General features: G+C 40.3%; 2 protein-coding genes across 2 annotated transcripts; one reads left to right on the forward strand and one right to left on the reverse strand.

Moving 5' to 3' along the window:
* The first annotated feature begins 263 nt into the window (after positions 1–263).
* Positions 264–20,520, forward strand: LOC136422573 (DNA polymerase alpha catalytic subunit-like). The gene is made up of 41 exons (XM_066410368.1): positions 264–373; positions 1,542–1,651; positions 1,896–1,992; positions 2,434–2,514; positions 2,963–3,006; positions 3,406–3,489; positions 3,652–3,714; positions 3,867–3,916; positions 4,118–4,178; positions 4,410–4,668; positions 5,130–5,292; positions 5,820–6,004; positions 6,320–6,432; positions 6,753–6,866; positions 7,207–7,281; positions 7,419–7,492; positions 7,708–7,772; positions 7,964–8,064; positions 8,351–8,492; positions 9,032–9,093; positions 9,297–9,386; positions 9,806–9,922; positions 10,280–10,464; positions 11,036–11,165; positions 11,478–11,703; positions 11,968–12,080; positions 12,433–12,588; positions 13,322–13,477; positions 13,799–13,891; positions 14,174–14,297; positions 14,725–14,806; positions 15,079–15,211; positions 15,486–15,620; positions 16,281–16,356; positions 16,708–16,806; positions 17,316–17,430; positions 17,623–17,692; positions 18,038–18,169; positions 18,725–18,841; positions 19,303–19,396; positions 19,840–20,520. Exons 1-41 carry the CDS (start codon positions 343–345, stop codon positions 19,977–19,979), a joined length of 4,557 nt encoding a protein of 1,518 aa, XP_066266465.1. The 5' UTR covers positions 264–342; the 3' UTR covers positions 19,980–20,520.
* An 801-nt stretch (positions 20,521–21,321) lies between these two features.
* Positions 21,322–26,895, reverse strand: LOC136422574 (TLD domain-containing protein 2-like). The gene is made up of 7 exons (XM_066410369.1): positions 26,776–26,895; positions 25,475–25,524; positions 25,019–25,140; positions 24,308–24,532; positions 23,884–24,042; positions 23,423–23,628; positions 21,322–22,625 (listed from the first exon to the last, which is right to left on the reverse strand). Exons 2-7 carry the CDS (start codon positions 25,491–25,493, stop codon positions 22,487–22,489), a joined length of 870 nt encoding a protein of 289 aa, XP_066266466.1. The 5' UTR covers positions 25,494–25,524; positions 26,776–26,895; the 3' UTR covers positions 21,322–22,486.
* Between the last annotated feature and the right edge of the window lie 655 nt (positions 26,896–27,550).

Here is a 27,550-nt window from a genome sequence, read left to right on the forward strand (position 1 = left end):
TACAGCATAAAAGTTTTAGATCATAGACCCACTGTTTAACCAGTGGGGTTGCCATTGTATATCATATGTAAAGCACCTTTTTTTCTCACCCAAAAATCAGCTGATAAATGTTTTTGTCATTTTAAGAACCTCAAACACACTTTTCTCCTATCAACATGAAAATTAGAGGATTTCGTATCTTTGAGTGCTGTATCCGACATTACTATACAATAGCGGAGCCATCAGGTAAATAATTCATTCGGTCAAAGGTCGCAAGCTCCTCCCGCCAAAATTACGTCATCTTCGTATACAATCGGGAGCGCTCGGCACCCTTCGGCTGTTCCTTCGCGCCAAATTTTGAAGATGGCGGACGACGACCAACAACCGGTGACAGGTAGGAATATACTTTCAAATAAATCGATTTATAAGATATGATATGCACAAAAAGTACACGTCAGTGTTTTAGAAGGCTACAGAGAGTATAGGTGTAAAACTACATGAAATTTGACGAACCCTTTACCGGTTTAGATCAAGAAAATATTGGTCGACCGGAAAGAAAATAAAGCGCGCGGTAAAAATTTTCATGTACGACACAACTAACAAAAGAGACAGAGTTTCCTATATCGTCACGACATTTATTTTACCATAGGCTTCGTGTATAATTTGTTTGATCATAAGCATTGTTCTTGTTTTCATTAGAATTGTGTTAAGGTCTTACAAACGGTGCTTTATTTCGATCGTAGTCATGAACAGTGGTAGCTAGACAGTGTGTGTGGGGAGGGGGGCGGCAACTTGTGTGTGACAAAATTAGTCACGACGACTTTAAACTGGTTCTTGCTTTACAGTAGCACTTGATAGCATTTTCTAAATGCTGAGATCATGTACAATGCAAATGAGACAAAGACAAAATTATACCACGTCTGTCTGAAGATTTTCCACCAATATATATCTGAAAATGTTATTCCCCTGGAAATGGGTCAACATGATATCGATCATCTGCCTGTGTTCAGATCACGTCAAAAATATATGAAAACTTGAGCAGAACTGTCTCCTTGTCTTACATAATGTTACCTAAATGTGGCAAAAACATGGGTATCCCTGTAACTTAATCAGGCTGTCGCACACATCAAAGTCCTCGTCAATTTCCTCGTCGATTATGAAATAATCACCCATCTATCATGTCTGGTAGCGTCTTTATGATAGTGCAACCATAGCAAAAAAATTAGCATGCTTAAAGTCAGCAGCAAACGTCAGAAAAATCGCCAGAAAACCTTGAAAGATGTTTGTTAGGCTGTTCCTTCGATGTGTGCCGAGGATTGCCGCTAAATATCGAGGCTGTGATCGTGGGTTATCAGGACTGGGCTTCTCTCAGGGCCACAAAAGCTTTCTTGTGGAAATGTTCCTGGTTTTCGTGGTTACCTGAGAGTCCACCAGAAAATCATGAGTTTCCACAAACAATAAAGATGTTCCCTCAGTGAGTAATGCGCTTTGTGGGGCCGCTCCGCACTTAAAACACCACAAATGCTCCTTAGACTTAAATGTACTTTTGTGTTGATTTTCAGAATCCCTTGCAACGACAAGGTCCCGTCGAACGCGAAAAGACAAAACTGGACGCCTTGCTGCTCTGGAGAGACTGAAGAAAGTAAAGAAGGGAGAAAAAGTCAAATATGAGGTAAAACATTTACTTAATAGTTTAGTATGTTTTATTTGATGCCAAGATTTCTAACTATATGTCATGCATAAGCAGGCATGCATGTATTGGTAGTCTCCAGTATTTTTATTATTACCTGTACATGCATTTAGTGATATTTCTCCACGTTCTGCTGGAAATCACTGTAATCAAAAATGTGTTTTCACTTTGTACATCTTCATTCATAGTTAAAGATCAGTTTGATGACAGCATATCTCCTTTTCAGGTGGATGAACTAGAGAATGTTTATGAGGAGGTAAATGAAGACGAGTATTCAGACGTTGTCAGGAATAGACAAGAAGATGATTGGATTATAGACGATGGTGAGTTGTTTTCAAGTGGCCCTTCTTGTCTCTGATTTGTTTTTTTGCTTGTTGGCTTGACTGTGACTGTTTGATTACCTTAGGCATAATACACCAGTTTTGTACAGTAGTACGTATAAGCTCTGTAAAACTGGACTGTGAGGTTTGATCCACTCGCATCGGGATGGACCCCTACTCTAATCGATAAGTGGTGGGTTCTAAATGTGCTTGAGGGAACTCTCCTTAAACACAAGAATTATAAAACTTCATGATTTGTTGAACATTACCAATTTGTTCTGTTGCTTCTCTAGTGTTTATAGATAGAAAAGATGCATACGTGATTACCTGACGTTTAAGATATAGAAGATTTTTAGATACCATATGAATTACATGTACATGTTCATCAATGCAAATGTAATCTCCTGGCATCTTACATTAAGTTGCTATTCCTCTGTGTTCCAGATGGCAGTGGTTATGTTGAGGATGGGAGGGAGATCTTTGATGACGACATCGCTGGAGGAAGTGATGCACCAGCAGGGAGGGGTCAGCCTTTTTAAAATGTTTAGAACATATATCTTTCCATCACAGTTCAATTGAATTACATGTTAAAGTGACCCTGGCATCCTTAAAAGACGCATAGGGGTGGCGCCCATTTCCCTTGGGCCATACACATTTGTGCAAGTCACTACAGCAGGGGCCTGATCCCCTGGTAGTGATGTGTGTGTTTAACTACCATACTCTTTCCCAAATGCTGATTACATTGTTACAAATTACATGTTACCCAACCAAATACTAGGCAAGCTGGTTATAGAAAAAAACAGTCATTTAATGTTTGTTTGGATGCCCACCTCATTGAAGCAAATCCTGTATATTTCACCATGAAGACCTTTGTACAATGTTGTAAAGTATCTTTATATTCATAGTTATATGACATAATCTGTAAGATTGATATTTTGCTGAAGTAGCAATTTGCTTTTTCTGATTCTAACAGACAAGAAGAAAGCTGGACCAGGACAAAAGAAATCTGCCAAACCTGTAAGTTGGTTACATATGCCAAGCCAGATATCAACACCTTAGAATGATGTAAAAAAAGATACTTTCATTTTATTTACTTTCATGGGTACTTAATTTCCCGGGAGAAGGGTAAAGGAGGAGTTTTTTTTCATTGATTTAAGTTTGCAGTTGAAACAATTCTGTAGCACAGTAGTAATACATTTTCATATTGTCATGGTTTCGTGGTGGAGAGTTCACCCGAACACAAAAATCAGATTCGCAGGTCTTTGTTCAAAACTTTTATTGTATGTTTGAATGTGATGGTCCAGTCATTTTCCATCTACATGCATTTATAAGCATAATTTTCGCCAATGAATATGACATAAAGGACTCTTATTCTTACTGTACATGTTGATGAACCATTGAAACTGTACCTTACAGATGGTGAAGAAGCCAGTCATCAAGCCCAACAACAGCATCATGTCCATGTTCCAGTCAAGTGCTGCCAAGAAATCCAAGAGCGAGGTACGTCCTTTTCTATTTTCGTGTTTTACCATATCTTATATATACAACTTTTATTTGTTCTATCGGCTCTATCTGTGTACATATATTTCATGCCCTTGAACACTCTTTTCAACTTAGAACTTGCACTGATTTATGTTTAAATTCTATGTTTTTTCTCAACAGAAGGATGTGAAACTGGATGAAGATGAGCTGTTAGGAGACATCTTACAGGAGATGCACGCTGAGGTAAGAACATTGGTGACATTAGGCTAGAAGAAGCACAATATATATGAAAAATATATATACATATGTTTGCCTATAGGTTAAATCTACTCAACTTTTCCAAGAGTCTCTACTTTTTATAATGTTTCCCTGTTTGTTGTTCCACACCAAAACAGACAAGATCAGGAGGACCAGCCCCAAAGAGAATGAAGCCAGCTTCAATGAGGTACAATATATTGTTTATTCATTTATTTTCGGGAGGACTTGCTTTCGTGGTACAAAGGAAAAAGAGGTTTTTGCCGTTTTCACTGTCTCAGGTCATTTTGGAAAGGTTTGCAATTTCTACTGTTAAAGACGATCATGGGTTCATGTGATTTGATTGTTTCCGTTGTTAGACGTGCAGTTTATGAAATTTGTCTCCCTGTAGGCCTAGTGGTGCTGCCCCAGTTAACCCTTTTGCAGCAAAAACAACGCCCAAGAGACCACAGGTGAACTTTCAGACATTCTAGTGTATTTTCCGTACATGAAAAGATAGTTTGTAATGATGAATCAAAGATAAGCTCGCTACGCCTCACGAAACTAGCGTACAGATACAGACGCTCCGTTCCTTCTGTGTAATACTAAGCATAAAAGATGGATGCTAGATGCATTGACACAAAGACTCAGAAGCCTTAGACTTAAACTTCACAAACAAGTTTTGTTGTATTTGTTTCTGACAGGCCACGAGAACTCGAGTCCCCACCACAAACCTCAGCTACACATTATCCTCACCGAGCACTGCGAAGCCTCGCTCCAAACCACAAGCCGATGACATCCAGACCACACCCCCCTCCCGCTCGGCACGACCTCCCACGACCTTCAGACCTCCCTCAGCTGGAGGTAAGAAAAAGGCGGCGGTTAAGGTGAAGGAGGAGCCACAGGAGGAGGAGGAGATGGAGGTAGAGGAAGCTCAGGATGAAGGAGGAAATGACATTCCAGGTTTGTATGCTCAGAAATCGGGTAAAGCACTGTGACATTCAGAACCTTCCCATGACTTTGCTCCCGACCACTCACCAACTAAGGTCAGCACTGGGTTGGGAGTAAGCTGGAATCCATCCTATTCTAGCTCCAGTTTGCTCCTCAATTCGCATCCAAGCAGATTATGACTTTCCTGACTTTGACTTTTTAACATTTACAGTCAGCTGGCATGGACAACTTTTAATCTCGCCGACCAACTCCCAATCATGGTCTGGATGGCTGGCTGTGACATGGGCTTAGAATTTAAATGATTAGCTGGAAATAAGCTTTTTTCTGCATACCTGCACCACACATATTTAACCTGCAGAGATTGTTAAAGTAAATTTAGAACATTTGGATATCATTGGAAGCTGTTAACAGACCATTTGAATTCTTTCACAGGTGGAAACCATCTTAAGAATGTCAACCCTTTTCATTTATAGACAATGCAGATGTGGACTTTGGAGACATTGACTTCAACGATGACGACTTTGATGGACAGATGTCAGAGGAAGTAGCCGAGGTCAAACAGGAGGCTCAAGATCAGGTCAAGGTCAAATCTGAACCCAAGGAGCTTCCCAAGGTCAAGCAGGAGAAGAAACCCTTGTAAGTGTGCAGATATTTTACCTCAGGATTCTTTGATAAAGGTTCTTATTCAGGCATTGTGAGATAGGAACACACATGCATAGGGTGTCTGATGTATATTGTGCATTATATACTTTACACGTACATTTGTACATCTTATGATTTACATCTGCTACATACAATTTTCTTGAGGAACCTCACAGCTGATACATTGTGTGTTAGATATTTAAATACATGTAGATACAAACATGTTCCTGTTTCCTTGTAGTATTTGTATGACATTGTATTCATTTTTTATACAGAATAACAATTTATGGTCTTGATTTTGAAATATTCAGAAGTATTTTGCAGTTTTTACAGTAACCTGTATGCTATTGTGTTGCTATGATAATTGTTTCAATCACAAACTCAAAGATAATGTAAACTGTGCCACGGAATTCAAGTACCATGAACCTAAATGAATTTACAGTTATGTTATAGAATACATATATCTAAAGAATAAGTGCAATTCCTTGTTTGTTCAAGAGTTTTTGTTTGTTTGTTTACAGTGAAGACCAGGTGACCTCGGGTAGCGGCTGGGAGACCATTAAAGGTGGGGTGGAGTCGGCAGAGGTGGTGGTGACGGACGTGAAAGTGGACTCCTCCTCCCTCCCGCTGGTGACCAATCAGGACGGAGAAAGTGTGCTGAGGTTCTACTGGATCGACGCCTACGAGGATCAGTACAGGCAGCCTGGTACGCACTGTAAATTTGTTTATTTTTGCGGCAACTGAAATTTATCATATCATATCTTAAAATTGATAAGGTTTTAGGCCCCCTGGCAGTTTTCCTTCGTACTATAGTAGAACTTCTGGTTTCTGTATCTTATTGGTTACTGATTACAGAAGCAACTTTCAAATGACTGTGATATATACATAAGTCCTCTCCCCAGACAGATTTTGGGCCCCCTGGCAGTTTTCCTTTGTACTGCAGCAGAATGTTTGGTTTTGTATCTTGTTTTTGTGACTGTTGCATCTTTCGAATGACTGTAAACATTGCCCCCCTCCCCAGGTGTGGTGTACATGTTTGGCAAGGTGTGGATCGAGTCGGCACGTGCCCATGTCAGCTGCTGTGTCGTCGTTAGGAACGTCGAGAGGTCCATCTTCCTCCTGCCTCGAGAAACGGTACGTATCACCTGGAAGTCATATTCCACTAGAATGTAATAAGAAAGTGAACTGGAACTAGAATAGGAGGGATTTCAGCATATTCCCAACCAAGCACTGACATTGATTTGGGAGTGGTATGGAGCAAAGTGGAGGGAAGGCCCTGAATGTGTGACGGGATTTACCGAAAGATTTGCAGATTAAAACCTTTTGGTTGTGTAAATTAGAATATACATGTATACATGTATATGAATTATCTATTTCTGACAAAAGTTTCGAGCAAATGTATCCGTTTCTTTAAGTTTAAGTTCTCTAATTTATAAGGTGTCTTGTTGTTTCAGAGGTTGTTCAAGAATGGAGATGACACTGGGGTATCGGTCAGCATCATGGATGTTTATCAAGAGTTTGATGAGAAAATATCTTCAAAACACAAGATCATGAAGTTCAACTCAAGGGTAGGACACTGATGATATGATCATACGAAAAACAGATGAGGCATTAGGAGATGGTGGTGGATGAAAATAGGCATGCACACATTTAGAAGTATAATGAAAAGAAAGAAAGAAATGTGCAAACTGTTTACTTTAGTTCTAACATAACATAACATGTCTTGTGAATTGATTGATTGATATGAAAGTAATAAATGGAAATGCAGTCATTGTCATGCCTCCGTTGCTAGTATGCCCAATAAGGAACAGTTCCTTGTCCCTGTGTATACAAATGTACATGAAATGCATGTAAATGTTACAGAAAAGCAGAAAAAGTTTCCATTCTTGTCTATCTTTCACACTCTAGAAAGTGACGAAGCAGTACGCGTTTGAAAAGCTGGAGGTTCCGGTGGAGTCCGACTATCTGGAAGTCCGATATTCCGTGAGTATTGCGTTAAGCTTGATGTCCTCTATGAGTTGCTTAATGTAGTTCTTTCTTTTGGTCATCCATGACTTTGCTTCTCATTGTCTTTAGAATATCAGTTGTGCTCACAAAAAAGTTCTATTTTGTCATCACAGAGTGATCTGCCAGCTCTACCAGGGGATCTGAAGGGAGAAACCTTCAGCCATGTGTTTGGGACAAACACTTCAAGGTACTTTTGACAGTTAAGATAGGCACACTTCAGCTCTTCGGGTGTTTATGACATTCTGAGAAGGCCTCGATATTTTTTCATATGGTGGACTTAGGAAAATGGGCAGAATTTTAAGAGTTGACACTAAATGTAAGCTCTTGTTCATTCTAGCATGTGTTTTCATGCCAGATTTGAACATGTAAATGCTAACACCTAATTGATATTTCCCCCTTCAGCACTGAACTGTTTTTGATGGAGAGGAGAATCAAAGGCCCCTGTTGGCTGGATGTCAAACTACCTCGTAAGTTCATTTTGATATTCCTGATCAAACGTTCATATTTCATGCTGAGCTTATTTAGTATTTCACATTAGATCAAGAAAGCACATTGTAACCAGAATTTCCTCTTAATGAGTGGAGAACTGTCTTTGTTACATGGTAGCAAATTTGACAGTGTAGTAGATATTTGACTTTTTTTTACTCTTTTTCCATAGAAAAGCCGAACCAGCCAATCTCCTGGTGTAAAGTGGAGGCCTTTGCGACCAAGGCTGCGCATGTGTCAGTTACGACAGAAAGCAACACTCCACCACCAATGGTGAGTTCCCTGGTGCTTAAACTCTCGGACTGTATACTGTAAATCTTGTCCGTGGTGGTTTTCTTTTCGCTGTTTTTGTGGTGACTCCGCTAATATGCATCTCCAATGTATTACTACTTTTATACAGAATTAGAGATGCGACGGAAAAATCGCAAAAATAAAACCACCATGCCTATTTCAAGATTTGGAATAACTGAAGGTGATCTGCACCTGCATTTTTTTTAACCCACCAATCTATGTTGTGAATATTTACAAACAAACAAATTAACAAATTTCTTTCTTGCAGGTTGTGATGAGCCTCAGTCTGCAGACCCTCCTGAACCCAAAGACGCACCAGAACGAGGTGGTTGCCGTGGCGGCGCTCGTCCACACCCGTTTCCATATCGACAAGGCCCCGCCCAAACCAGCCTTCCAGGACAACTTCTGTGGTAAGGCAGTCAGTGAAGTTTGGAATGGACAATGATGAAAACAATTCTAAATTGAGGGTCTGCATGCCCTTTTCTGTGAGGCATAGCTATTTTGATTAATTGTTAATCATAGCCGGCCTGCTTTGATTCAATGTTAAATGTTGTTGGTTATTGGCTGCTTTAATTCGTATTGTATGGTGTAGGCAAATGCCATGTTGCCTAACAGTGTCCGGTTGTGTCGGTATTCACAGCCTAGTTTTGTGAGTCACCCCATGAATACGATTGAACAATCTAATGAACTCCCATAGTTACGATGTGCATGGTCCTTCTGAATTTACCTTTAAGCATTAGCAGCCCTCCTAAATTTACCATCAAGCATTAGCAGCCCTTCTAAATTTACCATTAAGCATTGATAGGATGCCCCCATGTAGACCCTCCTTGTTTTTAGCTTCTTATAGAACTTGTGTCTAACCCTGATACAGTACAGCGTTTCAAGGAGTTAAAATTTGAAAGTTAAGGAACGTACTTGTCTAACCTTTTTTTTCCTGTCCCTTTTTCAGCCATCAGCAAACCCAATGACTGTGTCTTCCCATATGATTTCAAAGATGCCATCAGAAAGAAAGTAAGTTTGTAACTGTAAATCGTGAAAAAGTTGCGGCGGTTTTAAGCTGCTGTTTTTGCTTTGAGCTCTTACTGCAGACTCTTCAACATCATGTCTTGTATTGTGTTACTATAGTTATTTACCTGCAAACTCAATGACACCACGAGCAAATTTAATTTCCGTGAATTTACAGCAAAAGCCATTTTGTCTTCCCCTCCTTTCAGGGTGCCCGAGTGGAGGTGATGCCCACAGAGCGAGCTCTCCTGGGATATTTCCTGGCTAAAATACACAAACTGGACCCAGACATCATCATAGTATGTACATGACCATAGCATATCCATCTACTTACAGAGCCAAGTACAAAGTCAAATGCTTGTATAGATTACCAGATTTAATGTTGACTTAGAAAGTATCTATAATCAATGTTGGTATTAGTAAAACAATCATTAAACATGTGCAGGTTTAGTTAAGGTCAAAAAGTGAATGCAAAAATTGTTGCAAAATAAATTTCTGGATCACTTTGCAAATTGTAGCAGTTCTATTTAAACTTTCTAGGCGGTGGTGTTTTGTTGATGCTAGGAATGAAAGTTGAAATTAGATGTTATGGTTTTGATCTGAACGTGTAAGCTTTGTGGTGTACCTTTCAAATGAATTCCTAGTTTACCTTAATGCAGTTCTTTTCAAACTTGCTAGGGGTGTTCACTTAAAGGAATTGTCATGTTTTCTCTGATAGGGTCATGACATTTATGGTTTTGACCTGGATGTGCTGCTCCATCGGATCAACTCCTGTAAAATACCCCACTGGTCCCGCATAGGCAGGCTCAAGAGACAGGTCTTCCCCAAACTCTCGGTAAGTGCCAGTTTCTAACAGCAATACTTTCCCTTTTCCAGTAAAGTTTCACACAGTTTTCTTGATTTCTGTGTTTGAGGATAGTCTCCTATTGAGTCAGTTCAAAGGGTTCTGCCATAGCAACTATTTCAAGGTTTAATTACTACCACATAAAGCTGGAAGCCAAGTGTTTGAGGATCACAGAGCCATACCTTGATCACATTTATGTTAAAGAACCCACCACACTTTAAAAGAATAGGGTTCCATCCAGCAGTGACTGGTTCAAACCTTACAGTTTTGTCTTTGCAATTTTACACCTGAAGGCAGTTTATCATTTAAGCAAAACAAAGTTATTTGTGTACGTATTTCCTGGTTCAGTCCGGTGGAGGTAGAAGTAGTTTCGTGGAGAAGAGTGCGGCGTGCGGTCGGCTGATTTGCGACGTAAAGATCTCGTCCAAGGAGCTGATCCGCCTGAAGAGTTACGACCTGACGGAGCTGACCAAACAAATCCTGCACCAGGACAGACAGGTGGTGCCGCAGGAGGAGGTCAAGAACATGTTCAGGTCAGGCTTGAAGCAATGATAAAATGCCCCCACCCCAGATGCATTGCCAAAATATGTTTTGTACCATATGAAATGCTCAAGGCGAGTAGTACCAGTTAGACTGGTCAGTAAGTGGCGCTTGAGCCACACTGTGTTACACATATGCTATGCAGAGATTATTCCAGGATAAGACATTTTCAGGTCAGGTTTTGATAGTGCTGAGGCTGACCATCCTCTAATGCCAGGCCCACGGATTGTATGAGTCAAGCTACGACCCTGGCGTACAATCCGATTCATGTTTCTGTCCTAATTGTAGAGCACAGGTTACTTAAATCAATTTGTTAAGGTACAGGTATAGGTCTGGATCTGTACCTAAACTATGAAGGTTGTAATTGATTGATACACAAATAAGTGCCAACAGGCAAGTAGTAGTGGACAACCTCAAGTCAACAATATACACTCATGCCACATCTTCAGAAAAGACGCTGTAGCTGCATAGTTCCTGTTTAGAACTTTATTCTAGCCCACACCCAGACTAGTTTCGCCTTGTGTGTGGCGCTTGAAGTACCAACATTTACGTTACTGATTTCAGCACGTCCCAGAAGCTGCTGTACCTGATAGAGACGACGTGGGTGGACGCCAGCCTGACCCTGAACATCATGTGTGAGCTCAACGTGCTGCCGCTCGCACTACAGATCACCAACATCTGCGGAAACCTGCTGGTGGGTGGGGCTGCCATGGCAACCATGTCAGGGCTGAAGTACCACATATTTTGTAGATTGTACCCTGAAGTCAAACATATTCAAATGTTGTACCTTGCTTGTACACCTTACTATGAATTTTGAAGCGTCAAAGGTTCTCACATTCTTATTCAAAACAAGAATTGTGAACTGCAAATCAAAGTTTTTCTTATAACCGAATACTGTATATGGAGTTTGTGATAAATTTAAAGGACTTTAGAAGTGGTCCGTATCTGTGTGTGTGTGACATGCGTTGTCTCTTGTTTGAGATTGTGGCATGTTGTTATGTTGCAGGGTCGTACATTGATGGGAGGACGTTCAGAGAGGAACGAGTACCTCCTGCTGCATGCCTTCCAGGAGAAAGGCTTCATCGTACCAGACAAGACTTATGGAAAGAAGCAAGCAGCAGCACACCCGGTGGATGCAGATGCAGATGATGATGACCAGGCAAAGCCAACCAGCAAGAAGGGCAGGAGGAAGCCAGCTTATGCTGGGGGGCTGGTGTTAGAGCCCAAGAAAGGTACTGAGATTTCATTAAAGTGTTATCTTGGTAAAGTTTCACTTCTTGAAATTTCCGCTGCATAGAAAGAATTCTATACCTTTAAAGTGCAAAGGCTTCAACACAGAGAATTTGACTTACCCCAATTCTTAGAATTTGTAAACTTGTAAGTAAACTTGTTGAGAAATGTCTCAGGACTGTGTCTTTTAGGCTTAAGAAAACTTGCATTGAGCTAATACTAGCCTAATAGTATGTATTTTACACCCATATTTTCTCTCTCTCTAGGTTTCTATGACAAGTACATCTTACTGTTGGACTTCAACAGCCTGTACCCCTCCATTATTCAAGAATACAACATCTGTTTCACCACAATCAGCAGGGAGGTTCCTCAGTCACAGGTACAGAACAGGGTTTTTTCTAGAAGAATAGAAAATTAGAACAATGAAGAGCGACCAAGCAGGAAGAAAGTGTTGATGATGATGCAAAATTTGGGCTTCTTGAGGGTGAAATTATGGGCAGTCACAGTTGAAGAATGTGATCACCAATGGTCTGGCATGTTCAGAAGTGGTCAATCTGAACCTTCAAATAACCTACCAAACTTTTAAGTAATGATTTCACAAAATTGATTTATTTCAAATTTAGATGAATGATAATTTTGTGAAATTTAAATTAATTCCATTATGATTTCAGTATATTGATAACTTTCTTCAATCATAAATAGATAGATAACATTCTCCCCATATGTTACAGGGAGGAGGAGCTGAAGAGGAGCAGCTCCCTGACCTTCCTGACGCCGACCTTGGACCCGGGGTGCTGCCGACGGAGATCCGCAAACTGGTGGAGCGGAGACGGCAGGTCAAAGCGCTGATGAAAGACCCCGACCTGAACCCTGACCTCAAGCTCCAGGTCAGTGGGGAAGATTTGTTTGATTGTTTGTTTGAACCTTTGTTTATTCATGAGAAGCTCAAATCAGCACGCAGGCCACTTGTCATTGAGGTCATGAGGGAAGAGGTAAGGGTCAGATAAGATGTAGTAGATACAAATTACATCATTGTATCTCAGACTGTTATCTCTATCATCATTGTATCTGTATCAAGATAATATATAGAGTGATGCAGAAGCTAAGCTGGTCTTGTGGTTAGGTTTGTTGACTTAGATTCTAAAGGTTCCGGGTTTGAATCCCTAGCAGGCCCCAACGTTATGCCCTTGGAAAAGCCACTGTACACCCATTTCCTCATTTGACTCCGGTGAAAAGGAGTGGTACTACCTACTGTGTAGCTTCTTTTAGGGATGTCCTCTCAGATGGGACATAAAGCAGAGGTCCTGTGTATTAGAAGAGCCACACCTTGAGCATGTTAAAGAACCCATCACACTTAACGAAAAGCGTAGGGGTACTTCCTGGTGTCGGTGGATCAAACTTTACTGTCTGGCCTTATGCTTATGTGTTTTCAAATGTCAAAAACAAAAATTACATGTAGTCAATCACAAAATTTGTCAGAAAAAAAATTACAGATTCCAAGTTTAAAAATTCAGTTTGGCTATACTAAGATCATAACATATAAGTTGACATAAGATTTAGTTACTGTATTATGTTTAATACATCTTTTTCTTGACATTCCTTTTTTGTGTCTGTTTGCAGTACAACATCCGTCAGCAGGCCCTGAAGCTGACAGCCAACAGCATGTATGGCTGCCTGGGGTTCACATACTCCAGGTTCTACGCCAAACCGCTGGCTGCACTGGTCACCAGCAAGGGCAGGGAGATCCTACTCAAGACTAAGGACCTGGTGCAGAAGGTCAGGACTACACAAACATTCTTATTAGGAAGAAAAATTGAAAGTGACGCAAAGTCAGGACACTGCAAATATGTGTTTTTATGCTATTAGTTTTGTTTCGACTGTGAACTCAAAATGCCTCAAAAATCTCCTTTCCACTCCTGGAAAAATAAATGAATTTGCAGTATCTAAAATGTTTTGGAAAAGAAAGAGAATTTTTACAAATGCTTTAGTCTGTTAAGTATAGTGGATGTTTGATCTTTTGTATGGTGAATCATTGTACATGTATTTTATACCTGAGTAACTGTTTTATGATAATGGAATTGTGTTGTTTGTCCTCAGATGAACCTGGATGTGATCTATGGCGACACTGACTCCATCATGATCAACACCAACAGCACCAACTGGGACGACGTCTTCAAACTGGGCAACAAGGTACAGAACTACATTAATGGGTCCCTAGCTATACTGTCAACCAAAAAAGGCCTTTTATCTGCAAGCATTTTGGTAAACTTTCAGCTTGTTTCCTCAGAGTTTAATGAGCTCTACCGCTTCTTGCCGCATTGTAACGTAGTGGCAAGGATGTGGTTCCAAATGTGACTGTACTCAACCACATCATTATGCAGCAAGAAGTAGTAGAGTCCAGTCAGGATTGGGATCATGGCATCCTTGCTGCTCTGAGAAACTTAATTAAATACTGTATATCTTTCTGCACAGGTAAAGAGTGAGGTTAACAAGCTGTACCGGCTGCTGGAGCTGGACATTGACGGAGTCTTCAAGTCCATGCTGCTGCTCAAGAAGAAGAAATATGCCGCCCTGACCATCAGCAAGAACCCTGATGGTCAGTATGGAACATTGCTTTAAATTTGTTTGATATTACAAACATGATGTCTATCTTTTATAATTTAGTAAGGTAAGAAATGGAACACATTACTCAAATGCCAATATTATATGATTACCTGTGCCAAGAATATGTTGTTGGTGCCGTCAGGTTGGCTGTCTGTGAAGAGCATAAATCTGTGGATGGATCCTTATGATATTTGGTAGGTGGGTGGGGGTCGGGAAAATGAAGGTCCAGTTTGATAATGGGCCCCCTAGCGGCTTTCTTGTTGCAGATGTTGTCCATTGGCTTAACAATTGAATTCTACAAGGAAAAGGAAGCTCAATCCTGTGCATCTTCAGCTGATGTTACCTAGATTACTGAGAAAGCTCTGATACATGTATATGAAAAAGGTATGAAAATTGTTGATGTTGTGGTCGTTGTTCAGGTACCTTCAGCACAGGGCAGGAGTTGAAAGGACTGGACATCGTGAGGAGAGACTGGTGTAACCTGGCCAAGGAGGCAGGGAAGTAAGTAACAAGTCTGGAATCCATCCTATTCTAGTTCCAGTTCACTCCTCTAATTGTTTCTTTGCAGAATAATATAGCATCAGTTAATAAAGAAATGATTGGCATTTTAACATTTGCATAAATTCAAGCTGAAATACATATATTTTTAAATGTTTGTGGTGTTTTTAAGCCATGAACATATATAATTGTTCTTTTCATTGTGTTACTAACATTTTTTCAAAGTGGAACTTCTAACAATAGTGAATTGCATATATTTTTAACATTTTTTCCAGCTATGTTATTGGGCAGATCCTGTCTGACCAGCAACGAGACAAAATCGTGGAGAACATCCACGAAAAACTGACAGAGGTTGGAGAGAAGGTGAAGAGTGGAGAGATTCCTGTGCAGATGTATGAGATCAACAAGGTCAGTTAACTGTAAAATTCATTTACTTTCACAGGGACTAAATGGCATTTCATGATAGTTTTTACTGTGTTTTAAGTTTGCGGTAGATACATTTCTGTAGTACACTTGTGATACATTAGACAGGAATATTCACAACATATTTGTGAATTTGTGGTGAACAAGTCCCTGCAAAAACCATTAGGATAAAACATTTAAAATTTATAGTTTATGAGCTGATTTGGGGATCATATTTCATGCTGTGTGACATTTACATGTACGTATACATTCCAAACAGGCACTGACAAAGAATCCCCAGGACTACCCCGACAAGAAGACCCTGCCCCACGTGCAGGTGGCCATGTGGATGAACTCCCACAGTGAGGGGAAGAAAGTCGGTGCAGGCGACACCATCTCCTACATTATCTGTGAGGTATGTTGAATTCTGTGGATCGAGCACATTGTGAGGAGTTACATTAGTCTTTTTAAATGTAGATGGGAATGTAAAGCTGGCAGTCTTATGTATGGGTGAGCCTTACTACAATGTACATGATGTATGTGCCAAACCTCTGCATGTAAAAATCACAACACTCTCATACCTCATTCATTGCATCTTGTTTAGGTCTGGAGAAGTACCTTGTGCAGTACTCCTGTAAATTGCTAGATGGTGCACACATCCACAGTTTAGCATAATGGGACCTTCTGTGGTGATGCCCCTCTTGTTTGTCCGCCTTTGTTCATTCATTCATCTCTCTCTCTCTCTCTCTCTCTCTCTCTCTCTCTCTCTCTCTCTCTCTCTCTCTCTCTCTCTCTCTCTCTCTCTCTCCCTCTCTATCCAGTTTTACGTCTTTTGTTCTCAAATCGACCTGCTGGCTGCTTTACATTGAACCTTCATTTCTTTTTGTGATTTGTACAACGCTTCAAATTTTGTCTGGTAGTGAGCCATATTTTTCACTGATGGAATTTGGATCGGATACTAAATTCAAAGAACACTTATGGAGAAGAGTAGGTGTGACCTGGTGTGCTTGGCTGAAATGTAGACCACTCTAAAGAATATTCTAACATTGATGAATTTGTTGTTGAACTCCTACAGGACGGTTCTCGACTACCTGCCACTCAGCGGGCTTACGCGGCCGACAGACTGGCTAAAGACGAAAACTTAAAGATAGGTAGGAATGGAGAATGATACAGATCAACCCAGCTTCTGATATTCACAAATACATGTACATGCACATGTATGTACAAAGAGAATACAACACAGTGGGTCAGATTGGCTTCCAGTGGCATCAATGTCTCATGGTGCAGTTCATGTAATACAAGTACATGTAGCAGCCCATGAGATACAGTAAAATGCAGACCAGTCCAGAAGGCCAGTATTGAACGTTGTCACGACCCAAGTATGACATGAATGAATAGATAGATATACATACAGAATTATGTATTAATAACATGTGCTGAACTGATTCTTAGTGGATTTAAGTATGACAGTTGTGTTTTTTCTTTCTTTGTTTTCCTCACAGACACGCAGTACTACCTGTCCCAGCAGGTTCACCCCGTGGTGTCCCGTCTGTGTGACCCCATCGACGGGACAGACGCTGGCATCATAGCTGAGTGTCTAGGTCAGTATGGTGACCTTCATGGCTGAGTGGGTAGGCTAGCACGACACATGATGGACTAGTCACGGGTTCAAATCCTGTTATTCCTGGCAAGACATTGTGTCCTTGAGAAAGGCACTTACATGTATCATGACATTTTTCATTCTACCCAGGTGTAAGTGGGTATCTGAGGTCTGACTTCAGTTGGGGAGGTACATTTGTAAAAACTGGTGAAAGGAAAGGGATGGGCTCCACTTTCCAATACTGTGCCCAAGACACAGCCCCATAATACTAGTAACCCACTATTCCATCGAAAAGGCTATGAGAATTTTACCTTTCCTTAAACAGAAAAAAAACGTTGAAGGTTTTTGGAACTCTATCCCAGTCTGTGCCTAATTACTCATTTTATACGTCATTAGTTATGTCTTCTTTGAGGTACAATACAATACAATGTTGTATGATTGCGTATTTCAGTATCAGGCAATAGAGCTTGATTTGTTCATGTGATAACATTTTATTCCCTACCTCTGCAGGTCTGGACCCGTCTGGCTACAGACAGGCCCAGCGTTACCGTGACGATGAGAGTGAGGCTCTGCTAGGAGGAAACGCAGCGATGACAGATGACGAGAAATTCAAAGACGTTGAAAGGTGGGGTACATGTACACATTTGCATTTACTATCAGCTTTTCTCTTGTGGCTTAGATAATTCTATAAGATCTATGTCAACATGACTTATTTTATATATGTGGAGATGCAGTGTTGCAATTGTCAAGCTTAGATCATAGACATGGTATTGATGGGCACATGTTGATTAAAAAAAATGTTTTGATTGTATCATAGGTTCAAGTTCAACTGCCCCAAACCTGAGTGTGGCAAGGAAAACATCTGGGATGGAGTCTTTGTGGCAAATGTGAGTATTATATGGTAGAGGGAATATGCAGAGAATGGAACAGATTTCTTTTAACCTTCTCTCTGATGTCTAACTCTGTAACCAATTAGAGAATTGGGTGCCAAATGGCTACTTCAGTGTGCTAAAGATTAAACCATCACCATATGCATTTTGTGTATTGTAGTTTCATTTATCTATAAATACAAGACCTCTACTGACTGTTAAGTCATGCATATCAAAATGTGAACAGTGCATGTACATGAATCCTGGAAATATGATATTGCCAAGTATAACTTTTTGTGTGTGTGAAAAGCCCTATCACACATACAAAGATTTTTACCTGTGTATGATCTCTTTCCTCTCCAGAGCCCAGTCCCAGAGTTCACTCTCTCCCAGTGTGCCAACAGTCAGTGTGACATGGCCCCTACTCAGTACCTCACCATGCTGAAAAACAAGCTCACCCTGGCCACCAGGAGGCACATCAAGATGTACTATGAGGTTGGTTTAGAGCTGTCACTTGGGAACAGAAACGTTAATTTTGGCATTTGGCCAACCACAACAAAATACATGTACATGTGGCCTGGGATGATATGCTGACGGATTTTTTTTTTAATTACTGCACTCCTTTCATGACGCAATTGAAAAGATGATGAGCATGCATTTGTGCTTCGTAGCAGTTGCAAATACCAGGGTAGTGTACAATCATGTAACCTAAGTGATAGCATTTTGCAATCACCATGTACAAAATGTATCTTTGCCATATGATCATCTGTCACTTAAACACTTAGACATGCACCTTGTATATTATCTGATGATTGAGTCATGAAGCCAGGTTATATATATTATGGTAGGCCCATGTGGCAATGAATGAACAAGTTTGAATAAACAAACTAACTGTATGTTTGTTTAGGGTTGGCGGAAGTCAGACGACCAGTCCTGCCTGTATGTTATCTGACGATTAAATCATGATGCCAGGTTATAAATATTATGGTAGGCCGATGTGGCAATGAATGAACAAGTTTGAATAAACAAACTAACTGTATGTTTGTTTAGGGTTGGCTGAAGTGCGACGACCCGTCCTGTGCTTCTCGTACGCGCCGAGTACCCATGAACCCCCAGCGTAACGGCGCCGTTTGTCCGACCTGCAACAAGGGCATCCTCCAGCAGGAGGTGAGCAGTCGTTCCACTCAGGACTGTTCCATTAAAGTTCAAGAGGGGACACTCTTTTACACTATCCCCTTCCATTTACAGTTGAATCCTTTGAAAAAGGTTTAGAATATGGAAGTACCTTGTAATATTAGTACATTTTTGGTACATGCATATACATTACGTGATAATTTATGCCAGCCAATGATGTGGTGTCGGTGTGGCGTAATGGTTAGAATGCTTTCCTCAGAACCAATTATAGGTCCCAGGTTCGATACTTGCTATGACCCGACATTGGGCCTTTGTGAAAGGCTCTATACTCAAAATTCCAACCATGACAGTGGAGTAACACCCACAGAGCCTCTTGGCTAAGTGTTGTCTAAACTGTGCCAAAAACGCACATTAATTGGGTGCACCAATGTGCCAAGATTGCAAGAACTGTACATTTTATTCTAACAAAGACATTTTTTCTCCTGCCCCTACAGTACACAGACTCCCAGCTGTACACACAGCTGTTGTTCTATCAGCACATTTTCGACCTGGACAAGGCCATCGACAAGTTACCCGAGAAGCAGAGGGGTAAGACTGTTTCCTTAAAGAAAAACAAAATGTTTCCGTAACTGATTGTTACTGTATGCTTGAAGAAGCAAGGGGAGTGGTATGTGAAAAATCTTTGATATTCAATTTGATAAATTGCCACAAGAATGGCTAATTTTTTTTTTACTTTGTCCATTTTTTTTTACATTGTCCAATTTATACATTTAAAATCATAAGAACATATTGTACCTGACGTTATATGCCTTGTGCTAAGGTATGTGTAAATTAGCAGTTGAAAACTGACATATTTAAAGAACAAACATAAATCATTTAGTGTTTTTGTAACAAAAAAGTTTGTTTGTGTAACAGTTAGAAGATTTAATTTTTGGTAAATCAAAAAAGAATTATGCATCTAAAACACAATGCATGTGAAATACCAGAAAAAACATTTTCAAAATAACTGGCCTTTTATTTCAACCCTGTAGCGGGACCCCGCGGCACGAAGAAAGACTACATCAAAGATTACCACTTTCTGAAGACGGTGGCGGACAAGAGACTTAAGTATAACGGCTACTCAGAGGTCAACCTGAATAAGCTGTTTGAAGGTCTGTACGTGCTCAAGTAGAGTTAAGGATCTTCCAGCTAAGTTTTCCAAATCAAGTTTTTTAACAAAAGAGGATTGTCTTCTAAGACTATTTTCTTAAAAGAAAACTAACTTAGAATGAATGGATGCGAAATTAAACATGTACATGTATATTGAAATTGGACTAAACCTGGTAGAATCAATGTATGTTTAAGTTAAAGCCCCAATTGTTAACACTATATATTACAGGTGTGAGAAATCTTGAAAATTCATGTGGGTTGTATGTTAACTACATTGTCCTCAATGAGAAAAGCTCATCTGTTATTCTCTATACATTCCTCCATGCCAAGTCCTAAAATTATGCTTTATTTGAAAATTTGTAGCAACAGTCTTACCACAATACATGTATTTACATCCTTCTGTGCACATTCTTCCCAATATTTTAGGTGTAAGTATAAGGTATATTAATGATTAAAGAACTCTTGTTAGAATCTAAGGATATGGGCATTTGATCTGAAATTTATGAATTGATACAAAAATAAAGTTTGGCTGCTAGCCATAGAAATGTGGCCAGTCCCTACTACCCCTCTGGTCTTTCTCTTTTCCTTAGTATACAATCATGAAACTATTATTTTTTGGGTATATGTATGACTATACATGTACATAAAGTAGTATTTGCATTTAAGGATGTCCCTATAGCTCAACTGGTACCAGTCTCACAGTTGAGATCCTGATTCCTATTAGTTGCTAACTGGGAGACCATGGCTCAATCCTGGGTCAGGACATCTCGGTTGGGGCTGTGCCCATCTTTTGGAAGGATTGTACATGTAAAATGGGGGTCATGTGTTCAAGGAGGTGCCTCGAGGTAAGGGGAAGGGCTAGCAATCCCTCCCTGTAAAATTATACCCTACTGCTGAAACAGCAAGGAAACTTGCTGACCAAAGTGCCACTAGGCACTACAAAACAAATTGGATGTTATTTTTTGTATCAAACTTATACATTATATACATTTGTGCATGTCCAGGTGACATACATGAGGTATAAATTTCTATTGCAGTATGAAGGGAAGCTGCTAGGGGGCCCAAAATCTCATTTTTTTTGATACACATGTAGTTCAAGACCTACCCATGTACCAAATTTCATAGCAATCCATCCATACCTTGGGTTATGCTGTTCTACCACAATTCACAAACATGTTTACAAATGCTACTAAAATTGTAGCCTCCACGAAATTATAACCGTTACGTAGTTTCAATGGGATTGCACTTAATCATGTAATAGAATGCCATGTGTTGAGTTTGCATGGGAGAATGGGGTTGGAACTACCATTTTCAATGTCAGTAATTATAACACATTCTATAAAAAATGACATGGACAGATGACATGAGAAGTTATACAACTTTATTCAATATTAGTTGATACATTAAGAAATAGCAGTGATATGAAAGTTATGTAAGTTCAATATGAACTATGATTAAAGTTCTTTCCTGTACTTGGTTTAGGACAACGCATGCTGGATAAGAACATCATGAGGTGTTTGACAACTCTATGCAATAGTATAACACTCAATATGTTAAGAAAGTGCCATGTTACTATGTATGTACATCATCCCCTATAAAATCTTAGTTGTCAACAAAAGTAAAGCAACCTTTTCAGGGTCTTCTACAAGTTCACATATTACATATTAAACAGTTAAGATTTTACCCTGACTTTGCGACATTGAACAAATTTATTCAATGCTATAACAGTGCAGTGTAATGTACATGCAAGTAACATCACATTGATTTAAGTATTACCCTGTAATTGGCTTAGGATACTAGAGCTGTTACCCTGTTTTAGGCATACTGCCATCTCTTGCCAGTACAATTCAAAAGTTATACACATACATGTACTATACAGACGTCATATAAATGATATAGATAAACCAGTCTATAACCCATTTCTATGATGTAACGATTTAAATACTAATACTGTGTAGAAGACAAAAAGATATATTACATAAATCCTGATATATTGGATTTTTACCCTGTAAAAGTTGGCTTAGGACGTTAGAGCTGTTACCATGCAGGCATACATTACATGTATCTTATTCCATTGCAATTCAAAAGTGACATACATAATGTAAATACATTAGATAGATATATTACATTATATAGAGATGCCATAGATAAGCCAGTCTTTTATCCACTTCCACAATATTGCAGTTACATTGCTCAATATTATATGACACTCAAGCGGATTTACTGTTCCGTGTAACCAGAACTGAAAATAACACAGGTTAAATTGGAGCTGCGCATGTATTTCTGATGTCTACCTGCACCTAAACTGCACTGGACTATGTATTGTACATTTCTTCAATCCCAAACTTGCAGCTCACAGTTGCATTCTGCCAGGAACATCTTTTTACACAATAATTTTTGATGAGCTTAAAGAGAAAGGCGGTGCAAGTAAGATTTATGAGTAATTTTGGATGCCTCCTGCAGTTGGGAAGGCATGTAGAAAATAAGGTATTTGAAGTCCTGATATAAATCTACCTACACCTGACAATTTTAGCTCCTGAAGCCCAGAACTTCCAACTCCAGACAGCGGAAGTGTTTGTCCCTACAGAGGACAGGGTTGTTGAACGTGTCGCACATCCCGGCGAAGCCTCGTTCCAAGTCCGAGTCCAGTTGTATGGCATCCCCATTACTGTGTAGCGGGAAAATATCTCTGTTACATTTTTACAAACAAACAGAAGAAAGACGGCTCCTTATCTACCATAAGAAAAGCTTCAACCAAAAATCAGTTGCTCTTCTATATATTTTCATGATATTGTTTATTTTGGAAATATTCATCATATCTATTGCTTTCTTTTAGGGGAAATCTTTAATGAAGGAATCATCCAATTTACACATACGTAGATATAATACATGTAATTATTCCTGCCAAGTTGTTTAAAGATGACACAATCTATTTCAAATTCTGTCCCTAACATAAAGCTAATCTAAATGGCTTGGAAATTGCCATACATAGTTCTTGTAGAAAGTACGCCAAAATAGTGTCTGATAGCAAGAGCTACATGTATCTACATTTCGATCATTTGGCAAATCAAATGTACGTGATACGTATTCAGACGAATCTCTATATGAGCATGTGCCAGAGGAAAGCCACACATCGGGCACGTTAAAGAACCCACCACACATCGATAAATGTACACTTATCGCTGTATTTGTGGATCAAATCTTACAGTTTGCTCTTACCTACGCTTTTATCACTAAGTGTCGTGGGTTCTAAAACGTGCTCAACGTGTGGCTTTCCTCAGACACATGCTCGAATGGAGATTCGTCTGAATGCATATCATGGATATTTGGCAAATGATCGAATGTAGATGCATGTGGCTTTTTCTGTCAGACATGCATGATTATACTTGACATACAAAACTGGTGTGTTACCACATGTGGTGGGGTATATATTATGCGAACAAACAGACAAATATATCCACTCACCCTCCCCCGATGGTTAAACGGTTTCTGGCGGCAGAGATGAACATGTTCTGGGAAGTGCTGGTGTCTTGTCCCTTCAGTCCTACCCACTGGTACCTCACAGGCACAGGGGAGAAGGAAAACACAAACGACTCTCCCGTTCCAAAGTAACCCTTGACCTTCCTGCTGTCTTCGAAGCTTTTGATACATTTGATGAATGCACCAAACCTCTGAAAGGAGAAGGAGAGATGGCAAGATATAACAGTAGTCTACATCCAAACCGTGGTCCACTGTTCATGGCATCGATGAAACGGGATGTACTCTTGTGTGTGTGTGTGTGTCTATTTGTTTGCTTATGTGTGTTTCCACACGTATTTCCACATGCTAGACATAACAACTGTTCTCGTTGTACATGATTAAGGGTTCACCCAAAAGCCATTAAGTGTACAAGGAACTGAATAGAATGTCACGTATGACCATGTTACCTCTTCTTTGTCAGTCCGAATTATGAGTGCGAGCTCCGAGTAGTTTCTGCAGTACTGATACATGGTCTGAAGGCTGAAGCCATCTTCGTTTGTGCTGAATAGTGACACTGGCTGGTGAAACTTAAAACGTTTCGGTACCCAGGACCGCAACTTGTGGAGCTATGAGGAACACGACAAAGGGATGGAATTAATTCCTATGTAAAATTGAAGAAGAATGCTTTGAACGGGGACAGCTGATAAAGTGGTTCAGATACTTGGGGAGAATGAAAAAAGAGACTAGACTCCCACCGAAACTTTACCTGTACACACAGGTAAGAGAGAGAGAGAGAGAGAGAGAGAGAGAGAGAGAGGGAAATAATAGCCATTATAGAAATTTGAAAATTTCCGAAGCACCTCTGTCAATAAAGTGCAGTCTAGGACGTACCTGTTTTTTATCGAGAATGCATGAATGTTGCCACTTCTTGGGTTGGATAGAGACCGACCGAACGGGGCCACGTATCTTGTTGCCGTCAGCATCAGTGTTCGTCACGATGTAGCTCTTTCTGCTGATGTCGTTGTTGTTGTTGTTGTCCTCCTCACTGACTAACTTACGGTTGATCAGCCCAGCCGTCATTTCTTTTAGATGTTCCCTCATCAGTTCCATTGCTCCCTGTGCCGCAAAAACAAATCGGATTTTATTTTACAGACTAGATTAGTAAAGGCTTGAACTCGAAGCGTAATGCTACAGGTGAAGCGTAATTCTTTATCGATAGCTGATAATGCAATGTGGATTCGCAATGACTCGCATTTTTAGCCAGGCACACCGGGTCACCTCAATACAATTGGTTTCTATTATGTTCAATCAGTTGACACGTCGATGCCTGAAGCCCCCCCCCCCCCCAATGCGTGCTGAAAAAAAAACCTCGTCAAAATCCTTGCTTGATTCCCGATAGCATTTTCAAAGCATTTTCAGACCTCAGCTACCCTGCTGTATGTTGATTTATATTGAATGAATGAGGACCTTTATTACATACCCACTGGGTAAAGTACAGATAACAACAAAAGAACAGTCTACTGATACCTCACATTGTCAAACTACTACAGGAATTATACACTACAAATTGACGTATAAAACCACAGAACACTCTCCACATACCTCAGAAAACACAGGCAAATCCCAAGGATCCTGTTTGGAAGTCCAGTCGTCAGGCCCAGCCGTACAGTTATCAGGCCTGCGCCCTTCATCCACATGTATGACGAGGTCGATGTTGCGAAATTCTGTGGAGACAACAGAATGTATTAGGATTGAAGTTGTGTTATCATTTATAATTAGACCAATGGGTTGTAGTTATAGTTTTACGTTATGCAATTTGGTGAAGTTCTTCAGCCTCAATACCCACTGAATCACGCGCTATCATTTCTCAGGCTGAAGGACAGGCATAACTCGTGCACAGTGTGCAAGGATAGGGATGTCCTTGTGGTTGCAGTGTTTTAGTTGAGCTCCTGGTTCCAGTTAGTTGCTAGAGTTGGACACACATTACGTTACCAGCTATTTTTTGTTACTTTCCCAACTGATTGTATGCATCTGTTCTGCTCTAAAATAAGTACTTACCGTGCTTTTTCGAGCCCATGATATCAGGGTGGTCACTGAGAAGTCTTCACCTACAGATAGAAATGTATCATTAGTAAGACAGTTAGGGCAACACCCCTGATAATCTATGTAAATAGTTTAGCTCTTGTGGTCATGATCTAACGTAATTACGTTCCATCTCGTTTGTTCAGGGATGAACGCTAGAGCACCGGGCCTGTCACGATCCTCTACGTACCATTTGGATTTAACTAGAAACAAACAGTTTCCTGTCTCAGTTTAGATCTTTACAAATGTACAAGCATACCAGGAAACTTAACATGGTGTCAGAACTGGGATGCGAACCACTAGCCCCATTGCAGGTGTAACTACCATTTCATCATCTGTTTGCTTTTTCCGATTCTACCTGAAATTTCTGCATGTGCACGTCATTTGACACGGTGCATTTGAACATATCGATAAAAATTCATGAGTATTGCTTCACCTTTGGCAAAAAGAAATGTGTGTTCTCTATTGTTTTTAAACGACTCAACAAACTATCTTACCATAGCCATAGATCCTAAAGTAGAATGGTTTACATTTGAGGGACAAAACACGCCCTTAATAGTAGTAGCTATGAAAAATCTCAACCGTGTGCGTGCATCTTTTGAAAATCATCGAAAGTACTCGCGTATATTTCTCTTTATATCGCACTTTTTCTAGCCATATTCCACAGAATGGTTTGATTATGGATAAGCAGCCATATATATAGAATACAACACGGGGTATTCCGTATCACCAGAGGTACCAGCCCGACCGCGGGTCGGATCGCCCGTAGGCCGGAGGGCGATCCGACCCGTGGGAGGGCTGGGACCGAGGGTGATGCGGAATACAACGTGTTGTATTTTATTTATGTCATACCTTGGTCATACCCACCTAAGAAAACACACATTTCAATGCGGAATGTGCCAGAAGTTGAGTGTGTTTTGTGTCCTCGAACAAGAAACTGTAGCAACATTGATTCCAATCTCCGAATCCGGTATTCGAATTTCCGACGGCCGCGCTCGAAATGCGTTCGAAATATTCTATGGAAGCCTGTGTGATAACACTCCCGAACCCTATATGATCCGGATAGTTATCACACGGTCCGGAACACCCGTATCAGGCCCAGGCATGACATTTAATCGCCTTGAACCGATACTCCCATAGCCGGCTAATTCTCCTCCGGTTTATCACGCAGTCTATTTGCCCAACTTCTACTACTCTAGCAACCTATAGAGTCTGAATACTTCAATCCATATGTTAAGTTTGTACTAAGAATGAATCAAAGACGCTAGCACTCTTACCTCTTCTTTCCTAGGTCTGGAAAGGACTGCGTCTGCTACTGAGGATAGACAAAGAATGAGCAGATGTTGTTCTACCTGTGATGTCAGGTGTTCCAGTCCGCTCTTTTGTCAACGTTCGGGTTGACCTATTTTGTACACAGTGCGGACGCACGATTGGCCAGGTTTGGTCATTGACCTGACTAAACTAGATGATGATGTTATGATACACGTTAACATGGTTATCATGTCGTGATTGTTACCTGCATTAAAATGGGGGTATTGCTTTGAGTGAGTGCATGCATATGTGTGTGCGTGCGTGCGTGTGTGTGTGTGTGTGTGTGTGTGTGTGTGTGTGTGTGTGTGTGTGTGTGTGTGTGTGTGTGTGTGCGCGCGCGCGCTGTGTCGTATTGTGCTAGATTCTGTCGTGCTGTGTTGTGTATTTATTTGCCTGCGTATGACGAGACAAAGCTTCCCAGTTCTAGCCAATTAAATAAAAAATCAAACCACACTATTAAACGCTCTGAATATTACACGGGCATGAGGTCTCCGAATTTCTCTTAACTTTCTTAATTTGTCTTTTGTATGTGGATACCAGTTTTAAATTATACCACTCATGGTGATGGGGTGAAAGTTGATTGTCGTTCTTTTACTCAGATTAGTGCTTTTATTTCTGCTTGAACATTGCAAATGACGTGAAAATGTCTGACTAATAGCCATCCTCCCATAGCTGTCCATTACCTATACTGAGCTAATGGTTAAGAGAAATGTTCCAAAGAAGTATTTGTTTATTAAAGTC

Source organism: Branchiostoma lanceolatum, chromosome 17 (genome assembly GCF_035083965.1).
Source record: "Branchiostoma lanceolatum isolate klBraLanc5 chromosome 17, klBraLanc5.hap2, whole genome shotgun sequence".
In the NCBI taxonomy this organism is placed as follows: domain Eukaryota; kingdom Metazoa; phylum Chordata; class Leptocardii; order Amphioxiformes; family Branchiostomatidae; genus Branchiostoma; species Branchiostoma lanceolatum.

Bases quoted from the DNA above. Each gene is read 5' to 3' on its own strand.
- LOC136422574 (XM_066410369.1), bottom strand. The intron at 24,533-25,018 runs GTATGTGGAGAG...TTTGCGGCACAG, and splicing joins ATTTGCCTGTGTTTTCTGAG to GGAGCAATGGAACTGATGAG. The intron at 22,626-23,422 runs GTGAGTGGATAT...CCCGCTACACAG, and splicing joins CGTTTAACCATCGGGGGAGG to TAATGGGGATGCCATACAAC.
- LOC136422573 (XM_066410368.1), top strand. From the start codon at position 343: ATGGCGGACGACGACCAACAACCGGTGACAG. The intron at 12,081-12,432 runs GTACAGAACAGG...CATATGTTACAG, and splicing joins GGGAGGTTCCTCAGTCACAG to GGAGGAGGAGCTGAAGAGGA. The intron at 16,357-16,707 runs GTAGGAATGGAG...TTTTCCTCACAG, and splicing joins AGACGAAAACTTAAAGATAG to ACACGCAGTACTACCTGTCC.